The 22,493-nt window shown below is 47.7% G+C and overlaps 1 protein-coding gene across 1 annotated transcript in view; it reads left to right on the forward strand.

The window, feature by feature from the left end:
* Positions 1-22,493, forward strand: part of LOC135216664 (uncharacterized) — a 388,956-nt gene that overhangs the window by 16,089 nt on the left and 350,374 nt on the right. The window contains exon 2 of the mRNA XM_064252051.1: positions 17,846-18,079. Within this exon, the coding sequence (XP_064108121.1) occupies positions 17,882-18,079 (198 nt within the window). The 5' untranslated portion in view covers positions 17,846-17,881. The remainder of the gene's footprint in view (positions 1-17,845; positions 18,080-22,493) is intronic.

The raw sequence follows: 22,493 nt of genomic DNA on the forward strand, positions 1-22,493 counted from the left end.
AACATCTCGCTAACATACAGACAAAGAAAAATCGCTCAAGTATTATTACAGAAGTATCACAATATATTGCGTAGTTAGTGAAGAGAGAGGGGAGGGTCGCGAAGTAGGGTTGCTTAGTAACGCCCCCGTCTTGCTTGACAGCACACGTCACACTGTCCCCAAGGCTACGATCTTTGAGCAAAGAGATCTTCATTTATGATAAATAACAAAGTTTTGGTTTTTTAATTCCCAAAATGGAATATGAAATTCATAATAGTCATGATTTATTAAATTGTCTTTGTAAAAAAAGAGTACGCCTTCGAGTTTCACCTCTTGACGTTCTCTTGCATTTACGTTTGTTTATCTTTGTTTCGGGCACGAATTTCATCATGCCAAAGAGGAAAATACAAGGAAAACATCTCACTAACATACAGAAGAAGAAAATTCGCTGTAATAAGCCGAGTTAGTGAAGAGGAGAGAGAGAATTGCGTAGGAAGGAGTGCCCCATCTTGCCTCAAGCAGTGCCCCAGGCTGCGATATATGAGCAAAGGGATCATCATTTATGATTAAATTATGATAAATAGAATAGTTTTGGTTTATTAATACACAAAAAAGAAATATACATTCATAATAATCCTTATTTATTAACATTGTCTTTATAGAAATACGAAGGAAAACTTTGAACGCCCGTATCTCAAAACTATACTTATTGACCTTCAAAATCTATCTTCTCACTAAGTTTTAAAGCTATAACATTGGAATTTGGTATGTAACTCAGAAAGACATTATAGAACAATCAAATAGAGCCCTTTTTCCCAATTTTTGTTATTAAGTGGTATGAATATCAAAGTCCTGTCCTTAAAAAAGGGCATTAGCCGGCCGGCCCCCTTAAGGCCAATCAAGATGTACTTTGGTGCTCCGTGAAGGACCCCACTCGACCCATGTCGAAAAATGCTCTGTCCTTCTTCTTGAGAAGCCTTATTAAAGAGGCACATGTTGCCTGCAAGGAAGAGCATTTTAAGCTTCTTAAGGTGAAAGCTCACGAAGTGAGAGCCATTGCAACTTCGCTTGCATTTAAAAAGAATATGTCTGTGCGGAACCTGATGGAGGCGACCTTCTGGAGATGCCAATCGGTTTTCGCAAACCACTACCTACGTGATGTAAAAATCACTTATGATAAATGCTTCGCCTTGGGCCCTTTCGTATCGGCGGATTCGGTGCTGGGGCAGGGAGCTGGAACTTTGATATTTTACCCTATATTTTGTATTTGTTGTTTATGGTTGTCTGAAAGAGGTTGCAGGAGGCACCTCTTTGTCGTAGTAATAACCCTTTGTAGTTTGGTTAGGTGGTCTGATGGGTTTTGGCTCCTTGCAGAGGTAGTGGTAAGGATCTGTTAAGTAAGCGGACAAGTTCCCTTTAACAGGATCCGACTTGGATTCTACCACACAAGGGGATCACATATCCCAGTGGTAGATCCGAGGGTCTTTCAGCAACAGGTCACGTCCTAGCTGTAGCTCTCCGGGCAATGCAGACTCAGGGACAGTATCTATGAAGTCTTCAGCCTGAAAAGGTGAGAACCAAGGTTTTTATATCCTACAACATTAGTTGTTTCCCTTCTTTCCTGTATTATTTAGCTGTCTCTTACCCTCCACCAAGGGTGCCAATCAGCTAAGTATATATCTGACAGGAAAGTTCATGTACAAAAATGATATTGTTAAACTACAATAAAGTTTTGCACATACTTACCTGGCAGATATATACGATTAATGGCCCCCCCCAGCCTCCCCTCAGGAGACAGGTGGAAGAGAAAATCTGACAAGCAAGGGGGATTGGTTCATACACGCGCCACCCAGCGGCGGGTAAGGTAGACCACCTGACCTACCTGTCGCTTGTGCCGCGAGATTTGAAATTCTGTCGGGAACGTCGGAGACTATAGCTAAGTATATATCTGCCAGGCAAGTATGTACAAAACTTTATTGTAGTTTAACAATATCATTTTATTGACCATAGAATACATGGATGTCAAAACAATTTAGATCAATGTGGAGTTATAGCTGTAGTACTCTGTATTAGCTTCCATGTATGTGCTTGCTTTCTTAATGCTTAGACTATATAATTGCTTGTATAGGCTACAGACTATTTGTTCCGACACGGCATACAAACCTTCGGTCCTTTTACAATAGGAAGGTACTAGCGGCAGCTGGATAGGTCGTAAGCTTTCGAACAAGGGGTTCGGTAGTTAACTGCTTGTCCGACAGGCGCGCGCGACTGGGAGGTAAACAAATCACTTTTTGCTTTCGGCCTCACAGCGAGTGGACGTGTGTGTTCGACGCTCTCTGCCCGCTTCTCGTCGTTTGCTTTCTTGAGTATATGGTTGTGTTTGTGTATGAAAGAATTCATTGTAAGTACAATCATTTCTCTCTTTTCATATTTGAAGTGTTATTGATTAATGATGGAATCTCCTCGCCTCGCTACCCCACGGAGACTATGCCCGGGTACCGAAGGGCGTAAATGCGGGAAGTTCCGCTCTTTCCCGGAGATAGACCCTCATATTTTGTGTGCTCGGTGTCGGGGGCGCGAATGCACCCGAGCCGAGCCATGTGATGTTTGCAATAATTGGTCGGAGGCGCAGTGGACTTTGTATGAGGGCAGGAAGAAGCGAAGGCCTGCAAAGGAGTCGTCGGAAAGCTCTCCCGCGACTCCTTTGGTGACGGACACTTCGTCTTCTTTCCTGCCGCCCGCTCAACTTCCACGTATCGCGCCTTCCCCTTCGGGGGGGGTTTCTGGGTCCTTCTCCTCTCCTGACTTGTCGAGCGTGGAGGAGGGCGCTAGATACCCTGACGTCGAGTTGTACTCTGGGTCCTCTATCCGTTCGTCTTCGCGCGAACGGGTAGAGGATCCCCCTAATCACCCGACTTTTGCCTCCTCAGGTGCGGTTGCCGCGAAGGATGACCTCGGACAGGTGTAGGGCATCGTTGTGGGGCTACAGGGCGTGCCGAGTGTCCAGGGGGCTGCTCTACCATCTCGCTGGCTCCGTGGCGGTCACCCATGCTACGGTCACGACCACCACCGCGACCCTTACAACACCTGGCTACGCTTCACCTCCTCACCTGGTGTACACCCCGCACGCGGTCTCTGTGACACCCACTACATCGGTGCAGGGGCCAGTCGCCGTACCTCGGGGGAGTGTGATGCCGCCACCTGGGTTTGCCGTGCTGCCGCGACCGGACTTCGTGTGCCCGAAGAGCTCGCCCCTGGACCTCCCACCGGTACCTAGGGGATGGCTGTGCCGCTGGTCCGCCCATCTGGACCGCCTACACAGTCTGCCGACCTCCGTACGCCTGGCCCAGCTGCTGTCCACGGACGTTACTTTGACCACTGCTGCCGTTCCTGTACCTGCTCCTGCTGTCTCTTCTGCCGTTCCTGTTGATGCCTTGCACCTGCTGATGTTGTTCCTGTTTCCATGGCGCCGCTGCTCCCGATGCTGATCTGTTCGGACAGGTGCGTCCGGGGCCCATTGTTGCTTCGGCAACAGCAGCCCCGGCTCCGCTCTGGATGACAGATCTGACATCGGTCCTGAGGAGGTTTGACGAAGAAGAAGCAAGAGTAGGAAGGAGGTCGTCGGTCTCTTCAATCGGTCTTCTGTCGTCGTCGTCTTCATCGTCTTCTTTTTCGTCGGCGTCCGTCGTCTGCCGCCTCTTCTTCTTCTTCTTCTAAGGCTCCCCCGCCGAAGAAGAAGAAGGTCGCCTCCCCCACCCCCCCCCCTAAGAAGTCTCCTTCGGGAACCTCTAAGGGCCCGTCTCGCTCTGGTGAGGCGGGGGGTTCTTCCGCTGGTCACCTGCTCCTTCGGGGGCAGGACCCGTCTCTTCTTCCGCAAGGAAGAAGACTACGGGGACCAGAGGAGTGCCGGCTAACACCGGCACTTCCTCACCTGCTGTCAGTGGTGGTTCGGCCACGGCAGCAGGGTCCGTCTCGGCCTCTCGTTCGCGAGAGGTACCGAGTGTACGGTCGCCTAACAGCGGCCGTACAGCCAAGAACCAGACCTCTGAGTCCGCTCAGCGTCAGGTTCACGGCACGGAGCGGAAGACTGGTGACAGCCGCTCACGCGACTCTCACCAGACCAGCTCTCGCTCTCGCGGCGAGCAGCTGGCTACCCGTGCGGACGTGACGGTCCATGAGCCGGCCACGGGCTGAGGCTGGGAAGAGGTCCCCCTGTTCGCCGGCACCAGCCACGGCTGGTACCAGCGAACTGACGCACCGTGAGGATACGCACCGATCTCACCGTGACAGTGGAGCTCGCCGGTCGCCTGACCGTCACTCTCACAGAGAGCATCGGGTACGGCGACCAGCAACAGCTCCCTCTGACACACGAGACCCGGGCCGCTGTTCTCGGTCCAGCCGGTCTCCACAGCGAGACGGCTCGACTAGGTCTGCAGCTCGATCGCCAAACCACCCTGCGGGTTGGCGAATCGCCTGCAGTCTTCCAGCCCGCTGGTTCTGCCAGCGAGCGAGGAGGGAGCGTCAGGTCTGCCTCTCCCATACCTTCAACCTCCTCGGGTTACACCGGGAGGGGCGAGGTATTGAGGAGTGATCGTTGGAGGGGTGTGCGCCCCTCAGGGATCCCACCACGTCGTCGTGACGTACCAGGCACGGTTCTCGGCCGGCCAGGTCGTACGCACAGGTGGTTGGAGGAGACCGAGAGGGGTCTGTCGCTGTTCCTCCCCTTGAGGGAGGAGGGTCTCGGGAGATGCTCCTGTTTGAGGGACTGGACGGTCCGACTCCGCAGGACGCAGTCACTCCTGAGATCCAGAGGAACTTTGCCGAGGTTATTGCGCTGATTCGTCAGCACAACGACCTCGCGGAAGGATCGCGCTCCCACCATCCGAGCCCACGTCCCGGCTCGAGTCGTTCTGGGGCCGAAGAGGGAACCCAGACCGACGGTGGGTTTGCCGCGTTCTGAGCTTGCTGACTCAGTGCTGGACCAGGTTGAATCGCTTGTCTCCGGACAAGACGGTTTCGCTCAAGTCTGGCAGGTCGAGCAAGCTGCTTCCACCTCCTCTGCTGCGACAGCGGTCGTTTTTACGTGCCATCTGAAGACCCGATGCGCCCAAACAGGTGAACCCGGAGTTAGCCAGGCTACTCCGGGTGTGTCTCTGCAGCAGCTCCTGTCCGAGAACCTGTGGTTCTCGCAGCAAGAGGCACTCGGCCTGGAATCTACTGCCATGGCAGCGTTTCCAAGGCCGTCTCCTGGCTAGATCTGTGGTCCCTCACAGTATCTAGGTCGCAGCCAATAAGGGGGAATTTCCGGGGGGTCTCCCGAAGATGACACGGCCTTCAGGAGACTTTGCCAGTCGCGAGGCAGAGCCATCTCCTTCCTCGCCCACCAGACGGTGAACCACTGGTGCAACCTGGTCCTCCGACGAAGGGACGCTGTCCTTACTCGGGTTTCCAGGGGGGCGGCCGCGTGAAGCGGCGTTGGGACTTCGCAACGGCCTTTTCTTTACGGAGTTCCACGTCTCTCTTCCCAGGAGAGGATGGTGGACGCTGCGGTGGACAGACGGCGCACTGACGACAGTGACCGTCTGGTTCACCAGGCAGTCTTGAAGGCTTCTGGGCAGCCTCGGACTGCGGCCAAGTCTAAGAGATCGGCTAGCGCTTCCTCGGTGGCTAAGACGGTAGCTGCGTCGAAGCCCCGGGGAAAGACTCTGTCTTCTTCGACTTCTACCAAGGGGAGCCGTAACCAGCCCTCCTCCCAGCCCTCCTCCTCCGTGGAGGCTCTTGGGAAGAAGTCGAAGAAAGGGGGGAAACGCTAGGGACGGCGTTCCCCATCACCTGCTGCCGGAAGTGGGGGGGTGCCTGGCCAGCCATTGGGCAACTTGGCAGCGCTACGGCGCCGAGACCTGGATTGTAGATGTCCTTCGGGAGGGATATCTATTACCCTTCGAATCTCGGCCACCCTCACCTCCAACCCGGTCCAACAGCAGTCGTACGTTCCAGGGTCATCGAAGGACGTAGCATTGAGACAGGAGATCAAGACCATGCTGAGCAGAGAGCTGTTAGAAATCGTCACGGATCAGTCACCGGGCTTTTACAGTCGACTCTTCCTGGTGGAAAAGTCTACGGGAGGCTGGCGCCCGGTGATAGATCTCTCTCCCCTGAACCGTTTGTTCGCCAGACCCGGTTCACGATGGAGACGGCACGCTCAGTGCTCGACTCCATCAGGGGAGAACGATTTCATGCTTTCAGTGGACTTGAAGGATGCGTATTTCCAAATACCCATTCATCAGTCCTCCAGAAAGTACCTCCGCTTCATCCTCGACGGGACGGTGTACCAGTTCAGGGCACTTTGCTTCGGTCTCTCAACCGCCCCACAGGTGTTCACGCGAGTGTTCACTCTGGTGTCTGCTTGGGCCCATTCGCACGGGATACGTCTGATGAGGTATCTCGACGATTGGTTAGTCCTGGCGAGCTCCCGCTCGCAGTTGCTACAGGACAGGGATCGCTGCTCGAGTTCTGTCGCGATCTGGGGATCGTTGTGAACTTCGAAAAGTCCGATCTCGAGACCAAGCAGAGGATGAAGTACCTGGGTATGCTGATCGACACGGTAGCAGGGCGAGTCTTCCCCGCAGACTCGCGGATCAGCAGATTCAGGGAGGCAGCCAACCAGTTCCTGTCTCGGCAGGAACAGGTAGCTCAGCGATGGCAAGTCATGATCGGACACCTGTCGTCACTCGAGAAGTTAGTCCCTCACTGGCGTCTTCACCTGCGGTCTCTTCAGTAGAGACTAAAGGAGAGTTGGTCACAGGCGACGGATCCCCCAAAGCTTTCCAGTGTCACTGACACAGGAGGTGAGGCAGGACCTAGCCTGGTGGCTGGACGACAGGAAAACCTCTTAAGAGGAGTGCCTCTGCGCACTCCCCCCCCGGACATGCGCTGTTCTCAGACGCATCGAGCCCCGAGGGATGGGGCGCACACTGGAGAGTTGTGACTTCAGGAGTGTGGGACGAGAACGACAAGCACCTTCACATCAATGTACTGGAACTCAAGGCAGCGTTCCTCGCTCTCCAAGAGTTCCAGGACCGCTTTGATGGGACACTCAGTGGTGTTGATGTGCGACAACACCACGGTGGTGGCCTACGTCAACAAACAGGGGGGCCTAGTGTCCTCTCCCTTTGTTTACCAGTTGACTCGGCAGGTGCACGAGTGGGCCGAGGCACACTCAATAGAGCTGTCGGCACGCTACATTCCAGGGAAGAGGAATGTAATAGCAGACACGCTCAGCCGTCGGGATCAGGTGATAGGACCGAATGGTCTCTACACCAGGACGTGGCGGAAAGGCTCTTCGACCTGTGGGGGCGACCAGTCGTGGATCTGTTCGCCACCCGGCACAACAGGAAGCTCCAGGTGTTCTTCTCGGCCGTGCCGGACCCATGGGCAGCTGCAGAGGACGCTCTTCAACACCCGTGGGACAACCTCTTCGTCTATGCCTTTCCCCCGTTCAGCCTGATTCGCAAGGTGATCAGTCGAGCACTGGTCACCCCGAATCTCAGGATGATCCTGGTGGCTCCCAAATGGCCACAGGCCATTTGGTATCCGGACCTGCTGGCTCTTCTCGCAGGAGAACCGAGAGAGATTCCCCCTTGGCACAACCTTCTCGCCCAGCCACACGTCGAGCGGTACCACCGAGCAGTCCAGTCCCTACGTCTTCACGGCTGGCTGTTATCCACCATCTCTTGCGAACGAGAGGCTTTTCTCGTAGCGCAGCAACAGAGATGGATGGAAACGTCCGTCAGTCCTCTGCAGTGTGTACCAGGGAAGTGGGCCGTCTTCTGTGGTTGGTGTCGTAGACGGGGTCTATCTCCTCTCAGAGCCACTCTTCAGCAGGTAGCGGATTTCCTCGTTTTTCTTCGCCGAGAGAAGCTCCTCTCAGTACCCACAGTCAAAGGATACAGAGCCGCCCTGGCGCTCGTCCTGAAACTGAGGGGATTAGACATCTCGAACTCGTTCGAGATCTCCTTGCTTATGAGGAGCTTCGAAAGGTCTTGCCCACCCAGGGAACTCAGGCCCCCTGCGTGGGATGTGACTCTCGTCCTTAGGAGTCTGACTCGAACGCCGTTCGAGCCCACCGAGAGTCGTCAGACAGGGATCTGACCCTTAAGACCCTCTTCTTGCTGGCCCTGGCATCGGCGAAGAGAGTAGGGGAACTTCATGGTCTTTCCTATGATGTACGACACTCCAGGGGATGGGGATCCGTGACGCTCGATTTCGTCCCGAACTTCGTTGCGAAGACTCAGAAACCGTCGATCCCTGACGACAGGTTCGAGTCATTCACGATTCCCTCCTATTGGACTTCACCGATAATGATGCGGATTGAGATGCTGCTTTGTCCTGTGAGGGCGCTACGGCGCTATCTGAAGAGAACTCGACACCTCAGGCCTGAGTGTCGACGCCTCTTCGTTAGCACCGGGGTCACCAAGAAAGAAGTATCCAAGAACACTCTTTCATTCTGGCTGCGTGAGGTCATCAAGGAGAGGGCGTATGAGGCTGATGGTAGTGACGACATCCGTACGTCCCGTCCGAGAGCTCACGAAGTCAGAAGTATTGGCCCTCGTTGGCGTTTCGTAAGAACTTCTCCGTGGCGCAGGTCCTGAAGGCAGGGGTCTGGTCTAACCCAGACTACCTTTACGTCCTTCCACCTTCGGGATATTGCCCACAGGTCCTTGGATACCTTTTCCTTAGGACCCGTGGTGGCTGCTCAAACAAGTTGTGTAGCTAACCCAGGACCCTCGCAGGCTGAAACAGCATCGAGTCCTGGTGTGACTGTGTGGATGGATGTGTGAGTGAGTGAGTGACTGGCTCTCTCTTCCCATCTTTTCCTCCTCCTCTACCTGTGGGCAGAGGGCCACGGTCGTCACTACGCTGGAGTGAGGACGAGATGCAGGTGAGCTATATGACAGAGCCCCATCCTATCCCTTTCACTAGGGATAGGAGCAGGATATCCACCACTTCCTTCTACAAGGGGGGGAAGTGGATGCCTACAAGAGTCAAACCCATGACTTTATATTTGCTCCTGTACAGGAACAAGTTCTTACATTGCTGGTACGAAGAGATACGCTTGCCTCTCTCTTAGTACTCGGTCCAGAGGTCTGACCATTGATCCTGCGGTGCACACCCCGATCAATCGGACAGAGGCTTGGATCCCTCCCTCGCTCTTACGACCAGGGAGGCTTCCAAGGTTGGGCGAACACCAGTCTGTTCACAAAAGACTCAGATTCCTCCCACCAAGAAGTGAGTCTTCCTATTGTAAAAGGACCGAAGGTTTGTATGCCGTGTCGGAACAAATGACAATTTGTCTAAAATTGCATTTTTCCTAACTATACAAACCTGAGGTCCTTTTACACATAGCCCCACCTCATGCCACCCCTCACTCTGCAGTTTTTGCTTGGGCCAAAAGCAAAAGTGATTTGTTTACCTCCCAGTCGCGCGTTCAGCGCGCACTGTCTCTCGGACAAGCAGTTAACTACCGAACCCCTTGTTCGAAGGGCTTAGACCTATCCAGCTGCCGCTAGTACCTTCCTATTGTAAAAGGACCTCAGGTTTGTATAGTTAGGAAAAATGCAATTTTAGACAAATTGTCATTTCTCCTATTTTAATCCACTGTCTAAATTTGCTGATATGTCACTGGTGACATATCAGCAAAACTATGCTTATGTTAGCCTAGAACTTCTTAACTGCATGGTAAACTATATTATTTTTCAATTAAAGTGCTGTGCATTGTAAATTTTAATTAAGTTACAAAAGTGGATGTGAATTTCAAAAGTTTTTCATTAAAATATTTTATGAGTTACCTAGTTATGAGTTAAGTAGTAATATAGTGGTCATATTGTATCCTTTTAAGGGCATGCATTAAGAAGATTAACATGACTTTCCATTTATTTACAAATTTTGTTGTGGAATATTTATGCATTTTACCTGCATTGGGAAGGTAGACCAATGTGCAAGGTGTTTCGAAATTAAAGCCCCCCACCCCCTCTACAGCATAAACTAAAACTGATGTGGACAAAAACAAAAGTACTTCAGAACAGGTATTTATTTAAGTTTCTCTCTGTGTATTTAATATTTTGTGTGGCCTCCATCTGCCTGTACCACAGCCTTCATTCTTGAGGGGTATGATTTCAGCAATTCACAAAAAAGCTGAGACTCAAGCTCCATTTCCCTGAGCACTTCGGTCACCTCTCATCACAGATCGTTGAGGCTTGGTATACCATCATAGTTCACTGTGCACGCTTCAACATGATCCTTTAAGATTCTACCAATGTTTTCACACATAAAGGTCAGGGGAGCTACCTGAAGATTCACTTGGCGAGAAGAAATCCATACCACTGTTTCGAAGCAGCTCCTATGTCTGAAGAGCCTTGAAACATGGTGCCTTATCATGCAAAAATGTGACTTCTTCAATAGATAACACATTTTCAGGATCTTTGAGGAAAGGAAATACTCCACCATTAAGCACAGTTTTTCAGAAGTATTCGCCATTCCATGACTGTCCTTTTTCTTAGATGATCCACATTAACTGTTTGGGTGTGAAATAGAGAGAAATTCCCAAACATTCAGGAAATTTCACAACTTAGTGATGGCGCACGTCATCGCTGATATCACCCAACTTTGCAGCCCAAATGATGTCATTTTTATGATTTGGCTTCCTGACTGTGTAAATGAAGATTTGTTCATGAAACTTACCTGTCAGATATATATATAGCTGTATTTCTGACGTCCGACAGAATTTCAAAACTCACGGCACACGTAGTGGGCGGCCAGGTGGTAGTACCCATTCCCGCCGCTGGGAGGCGGATATCAGGAACCATTCCCATTTTCTGTTCATATTTTTTCTGTCGCCGGTGCTGGAAACAACTGTTTACAGTACCTCCGTCTAGGATTTTTGATTTATCTCGCTTTAAATTATCTGGATTGACTTTTGGTATCGACTTCTGGATTGTTGGATTGGCACGCGTAATAGTGGATTGGTTTTTGATTTTGGATTGGCTTTTCTGTGTACATGATGTCGGGATCAAGTACTGGAAGTTTCAGAGTGTGTGTGAGGAGTGAATGTAAGGTGAGGCTTCTTAAACCTTCAGTTGATCCTCACACAGTTTGTATGGAATGCAGGGGGCATGTTTGCTTGGTTGATGATCGGTGCAATGAATGCAAGGATTTGTCTGATGATAAATGGAAGATGTATGAGACCTATCGACGTAAATTGGAGCGCGATAGAGTCAGGAGGTCTTCCTCCAAGAGCAGTTCTACGAAAGGTAAGGAATGTAACATTTCTCCTCCTCTAACACCGGTAGATTTTGCTCAACCTAATCCTGTTTTGTTGCCTTCGGGCCCCAGTGCTGTGTCTGGAGAAGGTAACACCCTTTCTCTGATTCTTGAGTCTATTCGCGCTCTTGAATCGAAAGTGTTGGCCTTAGAAACTGGCCCTGTGAAAGTTTGTGATAGTGCCCCTAGTGTTGTGGAGGGGGCGTCAGATCAGCCCCATAATGCCTCTAGGCCTAGACCTCTATCGGACTCCCAGGACTCAGGAGTGGATATGTCGAAAAAGCCGCAAGAGGGTTACGGGGGCTCCCCACCGATCTGGCGTCCCTTCGGCAGGCCTTGTTGCTAAGTCCCAGGCTACCAAGGAGCGCGCACGAGCGCGTGTCCTGAAGATTTGCTTTTCAGTCCTCCGAAGCGTCCTCTCCGAGCAAGGGGTGGAGCGCTCGGAGAGACTCGCGTCCGTTGAAAAGGACTTTTCGTTTTGAGGACGCTTCACGTCCTATGTCACCGCTTTCGTCAGAGGACGCGTATGACGCTTTTCCTCCTCAGAAGAGAGGTAGGGTTTCTACCGACGAGGACGTTGGTTTCCGCGCACAGGCGTGTTCACCTGAGAGGCAGGTAGCTGTACCTGCTAGAAGGAAGGAGGCGTCCCCTCGCCCCTCGCCTTCTCGCAGGGTCAGTCCTGCCCCTTCTTCTGCTCCTTTCGTCACCTACGAAGGATATCCTTGTGTCCCTTCAGGACCAGATTACGCTTCTTATGGCTCAGAGGACTCGCCCAGCAGCAGTCGAGCCTAAGCGTAGAAAGGACGTTAGGCTGCCCGTCAAGAGGACGAAGCAGTCTCATTCTCTCTCGTCTCGTTCGTCTCTCTCTCCACCTCCGGATCGTCACCGTTCTCGTTCTCCGAGTAGATCTTTTGCTCTCGCTGTAGAGGACGCTCGCCAGGACGCTCGGCGTTCGAAGCAGGACGCTTTGCGCTCTCGGCAGGGCGCTTTTGAGGACGCTCGGCAGGACGCTCGGCGTTCGAAGCAGGACGCTTTGCGTTCTCGGCAGGACGCCTTTGAGGACGCTCGGCAGGACGCTCGCCGTTCGAAGCAGGACGCTTTTCGAACGAGGCAGGACGCTTTTGAGGACGCTCAGCAGGACGCTTGCTTGGCTAAGCAGGACGCTTTTGGCGCCTCTCGTCAGGAAGCTCGCGCTTCCTCTCGTAGGGACGTGTCTGCTAAGACAGTTCCCGTTGCTTCAAAGGACGCGCTACGTTCGCAGGATGTCCGTCCTTCTAAGGATCGTCGTAAGGGCGATTCCGTACCTGAAGCGGGTACTTCCAATCAACGGAAGTCTTTGTTCAGGCCTGAGACTGCTGGTGTACGCCCTCTCCTGATGGACGTTCTCCAGTTCCTCTTAGAGGGAGGAAGGGGAACTTAGTAGTCCAGGGAGTTCCGTCGAAGAAGAACCTCCTGTAGCTTCAGCTGTCTCGGACTAAGGTTCTTGTCAGGCTGTTACGTTCATCCTTCGGGGATAAGTTCCAGCCGGCAGCCCCTAGGTCTCCTCCCTCTCAACTTTCGTCTTCCAAGTCCGTTAAGACCCCTGAGTTCGTCGAAATGAAGACATCGCTTTCGACCAAGAGGGCTGTGGAGACGGACCACCACTTGAAGGGACTGCTTCGCACTTTAATGTCTTTAATTTCTTAGACTGGTGCTTGGGAGTTTTAGATCTTCAGTCTAGAAGTCCTGTTCTCTCAGTCTGGGGGAGCTGTCCAGCGTGTTGTCATGTATGGACAAGGCCGTCAGGGATGGTTCGGAGGAGCTTTTTTCTCATTTTGGAACGGCTTTCCTAAAGAAAAGAGCTCTCTTATGCAATTTTACCGCGAAGTCGGTTTCTCCCGCTCAGAAAGCGGAATTGCTCTTTGCGCCTCTTTCGGACCATCTCTTCCCCCAGGCTATGGTAAAGGATCTTGCAACGAGTTTGCAGGAGAAGGCGACCCAGGACCTCTTGGTACAGTCTTCAAGACGTCCAGCAGTTCCTTCCTCATCTTCATTCAGTAAACCCCCGAAGAAAGTCAAACCCTTTCGCGGGGCACCCCCCTCGAGAGCAGCTCCTCGAGGGAGAGGTTTTTCGAGAGGAAGAGCTTCATTTAAAAACCAAATCCACCAAATGAAGATCTTGTCCTTCAGACGCCAGTCGGGGCCAGGCTGAAGTTCTTTGCGGGGGCATGGAGGCAGAGAGGGGCGGATCCTTGGACTCTCAAGATCGTAGAGCAGGGGTACAAGATCCCCTTTTTACATCCTCCTCCTTTAACATCAACTCCCAGAGACCTCTCTCCATCTTATCAGGGAGAGAAGAAAAGTATCCTTTTCGATCTGTTAGACCAGATGGTCGAAAAAAGAGCGGTGGAACAAGTCTTGGACCTGGGGTCACCGGGCTTCTACAACAAGATTTTCCTGGTGCCGAAGCAGTCGTCGGGTTGGCGCTCAGTCCTGGATGTGAGCAGGCTCAATCTTTTTGTGGAAAAGATCAAGTTCAAAATGGAGACGCCTCAGTCGGTGCTAGGAGCCTTGAGACCTGGCGACTGGATGGTGTCTCTGGACCTGCAGGACGCGTACTTTCACGTCCCCGTCCACCCTCTTTCAAGGAAGTACCTGAGATTCGTCTTAGACAACAGGGTTTGGCAATTCAGAGCCCTTTGTTTCGGTCTCAGCACGGCCCCGATGGTTTTCACAATGATAATGAGGAATGTAGCGAAGTGGCTCCATTCGTCAGGGATCAGGATATCCCTCTACCTCGACGATTGGCTGATCAGAGCATCGTCGAGGCGGAAATGTCTGAAGGACCTTCAATTAACGTTAGCCCTAGCAAAGTCTCTGGGTCTTTTGGTCAACTCCGAAAAGTCGCATCTGACCCCGACACAGTCCATCGTGTATCTGGGGATTCAGATGGATTCAGTGGCTTTTCGGGCGTTTCCATCCCAGGAACGTCAGCGGCTGGGTTTAGAGAAAGTCGCAGCCTTCCTAGAGAGAGAAGCTTGTTCGGTGAGGGAGTGGATGAGTCTGCTGGGCACCATTTCCTCGCTAGAAAAGTTTGTCTCGCTGGGAAGACTGCACCTCAGGCCTCTTCAATTTTTCCTTGCGGAAGAATGGAAGTCGAAGGAGGACCTGAATGCGATCCTAAGGATCTCAAACAAAGTAAAAGGCCACTTAAGATGGTGGCTCGACCCTCAGAAGTTACGAGAGGGCTTCTCCCTAAATCTTCTGAGCCCTGACCTAGTGTTGTTCTCAGACGCTTCCATTTCCGGTTGGGGAGCAACACTGGGGCGGGAGGAAGTGTCAGGCTCCTGGAGAGGGGAACGGTAGCCTGGCACATCAATGTAAAGGAACTGGCAGCGATATTCCTGTCGCTGCAGTTCTTCGAAGACAAACTGTCAAGCAAGATCGTTCAAGTCAACTCAGACAGTACCACAGCCCTTGCATATCTAAAGAATCAGGGAGGAACTCACTCCAGATCCCTTTTTCTCCTTGCGAAAGAAGTTCTGCTATGGGCAGACGCAAGGCACATCAAGATCCTGACGAGATTCGTGGCAGGGGTTCAGAATGTCAGGGCGGACCTTCTCAGTCGACGAAATCAGATTCTGCCAACAGAATGGACCTTGCACCAGGAAGTCTGTCAACAATTATGGACATTGTGGGGACGTCCTCTAGTCGACCTGTTCGCTACATCGAGGATGAAGAGGCTTCCTCTGTATTGCTCCCCGGTTCTGGATCCAGGGGCAATTGCAGTGGACGCGTTGCTCTGGAACTGGACAGACCTGGATCTTTACGCCTTTCCCCCATTCAAGATCATGGGGGAGGTAATGAGGAAGTTCGCAGCTTCAGAAGGGACAAGGTTGACTCTGATTGCCCCAATGTGGCCAGCAAGAGAGTGGTTCACAGAGGTCATGACATTCCTTGTGGATTCTCAAGTACGTTGCCTGGAGGAGAGATCTACTCAGACAGCCTCACTTCAAAAGGTTTCACCAAAACCTCTCCGCTCTGGCTCTGACTGCGTTCAGACTATCGAAAAGTTGGCCAGAGCGAGAGGCTTTTCAAAGGCAGCTGCGAGAGCAATCGCTAATGCTCGAAGAGCCTCTTCAAGAGCTGTCTACCAGTCTAAGTGGGCCTCCTTCAGGGCATGGTGCAAAAAGGAAGGAATTTCCTCTTCCACGACTTCTGTGAACCAGATAGCAGATTTCTTACTCTATCTAAGAAATGTGCAGAAATTGGCAGTTCCTACAATTAAAGGTTATAGGAGTATGTTGTCTGCCGTTTTTCGCCACAGAGGACTGGACCTCTCCGACAATAAGGATCTACACGATCTCTTAAGGTCGTTCGAAACCTCCAAGATTCCACAAGCAAGACCACCCTCATGGAATCTCGATGTGGTTTTGAAACATCTTATGCTAAGTCCCTTTGAGCCTCTCTATGATGAAGCTTCTCTAAGGGACTTGACGAGAAAAGCGCTTTTCCTAGCTTCTCTGGCGACGGCGAAGAGAGTTAGTGAAATCCAAGCGTTCAGTAGCCTAGTGGGCTTCAAGGGGGACAACGCTGTCTGCTCGTTGAGCCCGTCTTTCTTGGCTAAGAACGAGAACCCGTCTAATCCTTGGCCGAAGAGCTTTGAAATCAAAGGAATGTCGAGTCTCGTGGGGCAAGAACCAGAGAGAGCCCTGTGCCCTGTCAGGGCTCTCAAGTTCTATGTGAATAGAACTAAAGAGATAAGAGGTCCCTCAGGTAATCTCTGGTGCTCGGTGAAGAGACCAGATTTGCCGTTGTCGAAGAATGCTTTGCCTTTTTTCTTTTTCTTGAGGGACGTCATTAAAGAGGCTCATTCATCTTGCCAGAAGACTGATTTGAGCCTCTTTAAAGTGAAAGCTCACGAAGTCAGAGCCGTAGCTACTTCTCTTGCCTTCCAAAGGAATATGTCTATCAAAGATATACTTGATAGCACCTTTTGGAGGAGCAATTCCGTATTCGCCTCACATTACCTCCGGGATGTGAGAACGATTTATGAGAACTGTAGTTCTTTGGGGCCTTACATTTCGGCAGACACAGTTTTGGGGCTGAAGGTAGCTCTCTCCCTATCCCTTAGCTTAGTTAGGTTAGTTTTTATTGTGTTTTTGAAGTTGATGGTGAGATCTTCTGTGGAAATCTCCCATTCCTTAGTTTTAATGTCAGGGGTTTTTTGGTTAGTTGGTCAGGTGGTGGTCGGTTGCTGTGTTACTGCCATATGTTTGGCTAGATGGTCTTGTCACATTGAGGTCACGTCCCCGTTGACAGAGCATCCAGAGTGCACCAGCACTACAGGTCCAAACCTGGCTGGCAACTCTGATAAAAGCAGAAGCAGGCTTAAGTGACAGTAATCACAGAGTCTACTTTGCTATCAGGTAAGGAACCAAGAAGTAAATCTTTTACTTAATTTAAGTTTCCTAAAAATCCTATTCTGTCTCTACCCACCATCCGAAGGTGGGATTCAGCTATATATATATCTGACAGGTAAGTTTCATGAACAAAATGTTATTGTTATAATACAATTAAGTTTGTTCATACTTACCTGGCAGATATATATATAGCTGTATTTCTGACGTCCGACAGAATTTCAAAACTCGCGGCACACGTAGTGGGCGGCCAGGTGGTAGTACCCATTCCCGCCGCTGGGAGGCGGATATCAGGAACCATTCCCATTTTCTGTTCATATTTATTCATGACCCTTGTCTCCTGAGGGGAGGAGGGTGGGCACTCTAATTATATATATCTGCCAGGTGAGTATGAACAAACTTAATTGTATTATAACAATAACATATTCATCTGATGCGGCAACATGGAAAAAGTCAGCTTCTTCTCAATCTTTAAGAAATGAACCACAAAACCATGCACGGTCTTCTCTCTGTTGCTGAGTAATGTTGGGCTTGCTGTTAACGTGAAATGGCTTGATACCAGATTTTTTCAACTTACAATATACAGAACTATATCTTCTCTTCTTTCCCCTTTTTGTTTCTAGTTCAAGCGCCAATTTACGTAAAGACTTTCTTGGTCTACCCACTGCCTCAGCTATGATGTCTTTTGACTCCTGAGAAAGGACTTCAGGCCTTCCAAGATTCTCACTCTTTTTGCAATGACAGTCATATGGATTTTTGTTCCAGTTTCTTTTAACAAAGGATTCAACTCTTTTAATGTATTTAGTTATCCAGGAATGTGAAATGAAGGATGTGCCAGCATCCCTGGCCTCTGAAGGTTATAGCCCGGATTCGGTCAATCCATCTGATTTCCTCCAAGTCGTTAGCCACGGCTGTATCTAACTCCGTCACTCAGTCTGAAAATACAAGAAATGTAAAATGAAAAATAGCTTAATAGAGACTTAAGATAATGTACTTGGAGATAGGCTATAGCAGAAAACTTCACAACGTTACATTTGTTCTGTAGAGGGCGGGGGGGTGGGGGCCTCTAATTTCGAAACACCTGGTACTGTATTCTGATACATTATTAGATTTTTACTTTAATGATCATAACTGTCTGTCTTGTCCAGCTGGGTAACTTGCATGCAGTGCCTTCGAATTATAACATGCGGGTGCTTGGAGTGGGAGTTGGTGTCACCATCCTTGTTGTGATTTGGACAGCAGTTGCAGTGGCTGTTGTGGCCTGTTGGCGCAGACGCATAGTAGCAGCAGCTGGGATTACTTTAACAGCTTTAATTGTCTCGACTATATTACTACTACTCCCCCAGCACCAAGCACCACTTCAGCCCATTGAAATCAATTCGGTATGGTTAAGAAAATATAATGATTTCTTCTAAAAGTTATGTTTAATTAGGTTAAAGTATTTTACCATATGGTGCACAATATGTATCAGTTCAGCTCTGCAGACTCTGACCATCAATGGTGATAAATCTTGCAGCCTCTTCATTGTTTTATTTTTTTTTATTCAAGTTTTGGAAGTCTGAGTGTGTTCCTACATTCATACCAACATTAATGTTTACATGTGCATGTTTCTTTTGTATCATTGAAATACATGGTAAGATATTATTATTATTCTTCCTGAAAGGTATCCAAATGGATTAACAAGATTCTGAAGGTTAGTGCAGATAAGACGTCTCTCCTTTGAACATTTGCAAAAACAAATTATGAAATGAGCCATTCAAAAAAGCACATTAAAAACAGCAACCCCAACTAGGGATTAAGCCTAGAAGAAATTTAGTACAATATTCTCTTTATATAACTAGTGGATAATTACATATACTATGATAAAGAAAATATATGCTACAAATTGTTTCGTCAAACATTACTGATCATGGTGGATGTTCTTTCATAACACTCCTCTCCATGCAACTCCTCTACCTCTCTGACCCTCTGTTCCTAGAAACTTTAGTTGTGGCCATTATCCTCCCAATTATGCACTATTTTGTAATTAAATAGGTCTCACTTTATAGAGTTAGAGTAACTCAAAAGAGTTCTAACATTTTCCATGTTACTCTCAAAAGAGTTCTAACATTTTCCATGTATGTATCTTTAACCAACAAAATCAATGGACCTGGTGCCGGTAAGGTACCTCCAAAATTTAATGTGAATAGTACAAATGGATGGCAAAGAAGCCAGGCATTTTTATTATCTTTATATTAGTCAAGTGTTCCTCAAGTGGTTGTTATGTTGAATACCATTTTGTTTTGTTTCACAGATGTTATCAGATTTTCAACATTTGTGTGTCAAATGTGTTGTAGCTTATGAAGTTAATGAGTTTGAGGTAAATTACCCTATCTATGTTTACCTAAGATGCAGCATATCAAAGTAAATATACCTTGGAAGTGTAGAAAACATTTTTCAGGTTTCTACATATTTTTGCTCAAGACCCTTACATAGTTTACAAGGTAGGTACAGGAGTGCTTTAGATGGGTTTATAGAGTTTAGTGTTGAGAGGGAGGTGCACCATTCTTGTAAATTGTTGTTAACATGGGTAAAGGCACTTTGCAAAAGAACAAAATGCCATTCTTCAAAACTGTGGGTAGAAGTGGCATGCATTCCTCTCAATTTCTCATTGCTCCTGGGAGCTCTATATAAAACTGAACAACCTCATTGACTTTCTGGCCAATTTAACCACGCCCCCACTTACAATGAAGACCTGTTGCTGTTGTCTTGTAATTTACTCTATAGTACTTGTGGCATTGCTATTAACTGTACTTGTTTACTTCTGTGCAATACTTGGTCACATGAACTCTTGTGAGTATAATCCAAAAGTCAAGTCTGTAGTGCATATACTAGCTGCAAGAAGATGGAAGTTCTTCATGGGTTTAATTTTTTTCACTTGATATTTGAAAATAGAATTGTAGCTCCTATCAAACTGGAGAACTCATTCTATTAATTAAAACAGCCATTCTCTCAAAAAGTTAAAAAAAAATTTTGTGGTCATATACTGATTGATACACTACTAAGCCAACATAAGGAGGAAATCATCCATTAAACTTAAGAACTCTTGAACCCACAAGCATACAGGACCCATATTTTCAGTTCCTGGTCTTAATAGCCTGTTTGGACTGGCAGTTGCAAGTCTTCAAAAGGTTGATTGACAGTTTGTGCATGTACTTTTGCATTCAAGTTTTTAAATAATCTTAATGGTTTGGTATGTTCTATAAATCTGTACAAATTACGTTGAACCACTTCTTCACACTGGTCATTATTGTTCTTTTATACCTTTTTATTTTAGTTTTATAAAAAGTAGCTCTTAGCATCATTGTGTGGATAATGTTATTGCATGTTCGATGCCTTTTGGTTTGTACATAATACCTAACTTGTTCCATGAGTAGTTGAACGATGCCGACTGTGGCTTTCTTTATCATATTTTTGTGGTTGAAACGATGTTCTCATGCCAGCAATTGTTTACAAACAGGCAGTCCCATTAACCAAAATTCTGCCATTTTTGGCACTTATGGCACCGATAACCAGTTAATGGCGCCTCTGTTAGGTATATTATGGTGCCATAACTTTATTATTGGCACATTATGGCACCGATAGCTGGAACATGGTGTGTTATGAAGCCATAAATCGCTGAATTTATGGCGCTTGTCCCAGATCGCCATTAACTGAGTCTCTCTATAACTGGGGAATGCTCGTATTTCTATGGATTAAATTTGATAAGCAAAGGTGCTTGGTAAGGGCCTGAGTCACACACCATTATGGACTACTAAGCCAGTACTTTTAATTAAACATTGCCTGGCCTCAAGAGTTGTCATAGTCCTACATCATTGTTGGCTACCATGAATTAAGGTAGATACAGTATGTGTATGGGTTTGGTTATTAGTTCTGTATTTTAATACTTACTGTGGATTGATCACAACTATGATGCTTAGTTAGCTAAAGTCTTTTCACCAAAGGTTTTGACTATTATGCAGTACAGGCAGTCTTTGGTTTTCGGTGGACTCGGTTAATGGTGATCCGGTTTTATGGTGTTTGTTAAGTGCCATAAAACCGGCAATTTATGGCGCCATAATGTGTCAAGTTCTGGTTATTGGCAAAATGATAATAATAACGAGTTATGACGCCATAACATATCTAACCTAACAACAGAGGCTCCATTAACCTGATATCAGTCCAAATAGCCAAGTTTTGGTTAATAGCAGTTTTTGCTTATTAGCAACCCGCCGAGAACGGACCCCCGCCAATAACTGGCGACTGCCTGTATTTGCTTGCTCAGAATTATCACTGTAATAGATAGATACTTTTTTCTACTTAATCAGTTATAAAATATTCTGTTTTCTCTCCTTTGAAGACCAGGTTCCAAAATCAGGTTGAGATCAGTTGTTCTGGCATTCTAAGAGTATGTACAATCAACAAGAAAAGTGAAGGTACAGTTTTCAGTAGCTTTCGGTCATAGAATTTCCTATTTGTTATTATGTACTGAAAAGACATAATCTCGCTAAATTTACTCTAGAATATTAAAATACATTGCAAATTATATCCCGTAAGTTAAAACTTTACAACAAAACAGTTCAGATACCTAAAAACACTTTATATGTCCGAAGTAATTGGAATATCTCAGATGGATTTGTTCATAGAGATCTGGTAGATAGAATGTGTTTCATGAAAGGGAATATTATTGCATCATCGTAAGAGGGGATTGTAATTATTTTAGTTTCTACAAATTTATGTTTGTATTACAAAGAGTTTAAAGTTAGCTGACGTCAATGGCAGTCTATGTTGCGGTGACTAAGGTAGGTTGAGCAAAACTAGTTGCATCTGCAAGAGCGTTTTCTATGATGTTAGGAGGAGCCCGAGAACTTCGAGTGGGAAAGCACAAGTCACTGGATACTGGCTTACGTATGAATTTCACACTTTGATTACTTTGACATTACATGGATCAAATGCAAGTTGCTGTCTACAAAGATACTGTCATTAAAAAGAAATCTTTATCAAAATTAAAGTAATATGTCAGCTCAAAGATTTTCTGGCTATGCTTCCATTACAAAGCAGTTCGTAGTTAGCCTACATGGCTGCATTACTTTGCCACGAGGCTGAAAGATCTCCCAACACATCAGCATTTTTTGCACGATACAAAACTTTTATTTGTCTGTGTGATACATGTCGAGTTATTTGTGGTAATAAATATTTTTAGTAGATGAAAACTGATTTTCAAAAGTAAAGACTATATATCAAGAGAACAAGAATGACTGCAGCCTGTGTTTGAAATTTTCCATGTCTTTTTACAATCTTTGAATGTTACGGCAACTGTTGAATGAAATCAAGATTAGGTTATGAATCTCTTAGAGAATTAACTTCAACACTTTGGTCCTTCAAATTTGAGCTAGCATAGTGCAGCACGATTTTGGCAGCCATATCACCCTGTTTCCCATGTACCTGTGCACCAACTCACCGCTCTTTCTTCTGCCTTTCCCCATCACAAGTCCGTCACCAATAGTTATTTTAATTCTCTCTCTCTGTCTCTCTTAACATACTTTAAAAATATATATCATCACTCAATCTCTCAAAGAAAATATAATGAAATTAAGTAATTATAAATAGGCCTATGCTTTCATGTAAACAGATATTGCTATCTCTCTCTCTCTCTCTCTCTCTCTTTCCCCACTTTTAAAACACATTTGAAAAACTATTATCACTCAATCTCTTGAAGTAAATATAATGAATCAAGTACTATCTCTATAGATAGGCCTATGTTTGCGCTCTCTCTCT

This window comes from Macrobrachium nipponense, chromosome 6 (genome assembly GCF_015104395.2).
Source record: "Macrobrachium nipponense isolate FS-2020 chromosome 6, ASM1510439v2, whole genome shotgun sequence".
In the NCBI taxonomy this organism is placed as follows: domain Eukaryota; kingdom Metazoa; phylum Arthropoda; class Malacostraca; order Decapoda; family Palaemonidae; genus Macrobrachium; species Macrobrachium nipponense.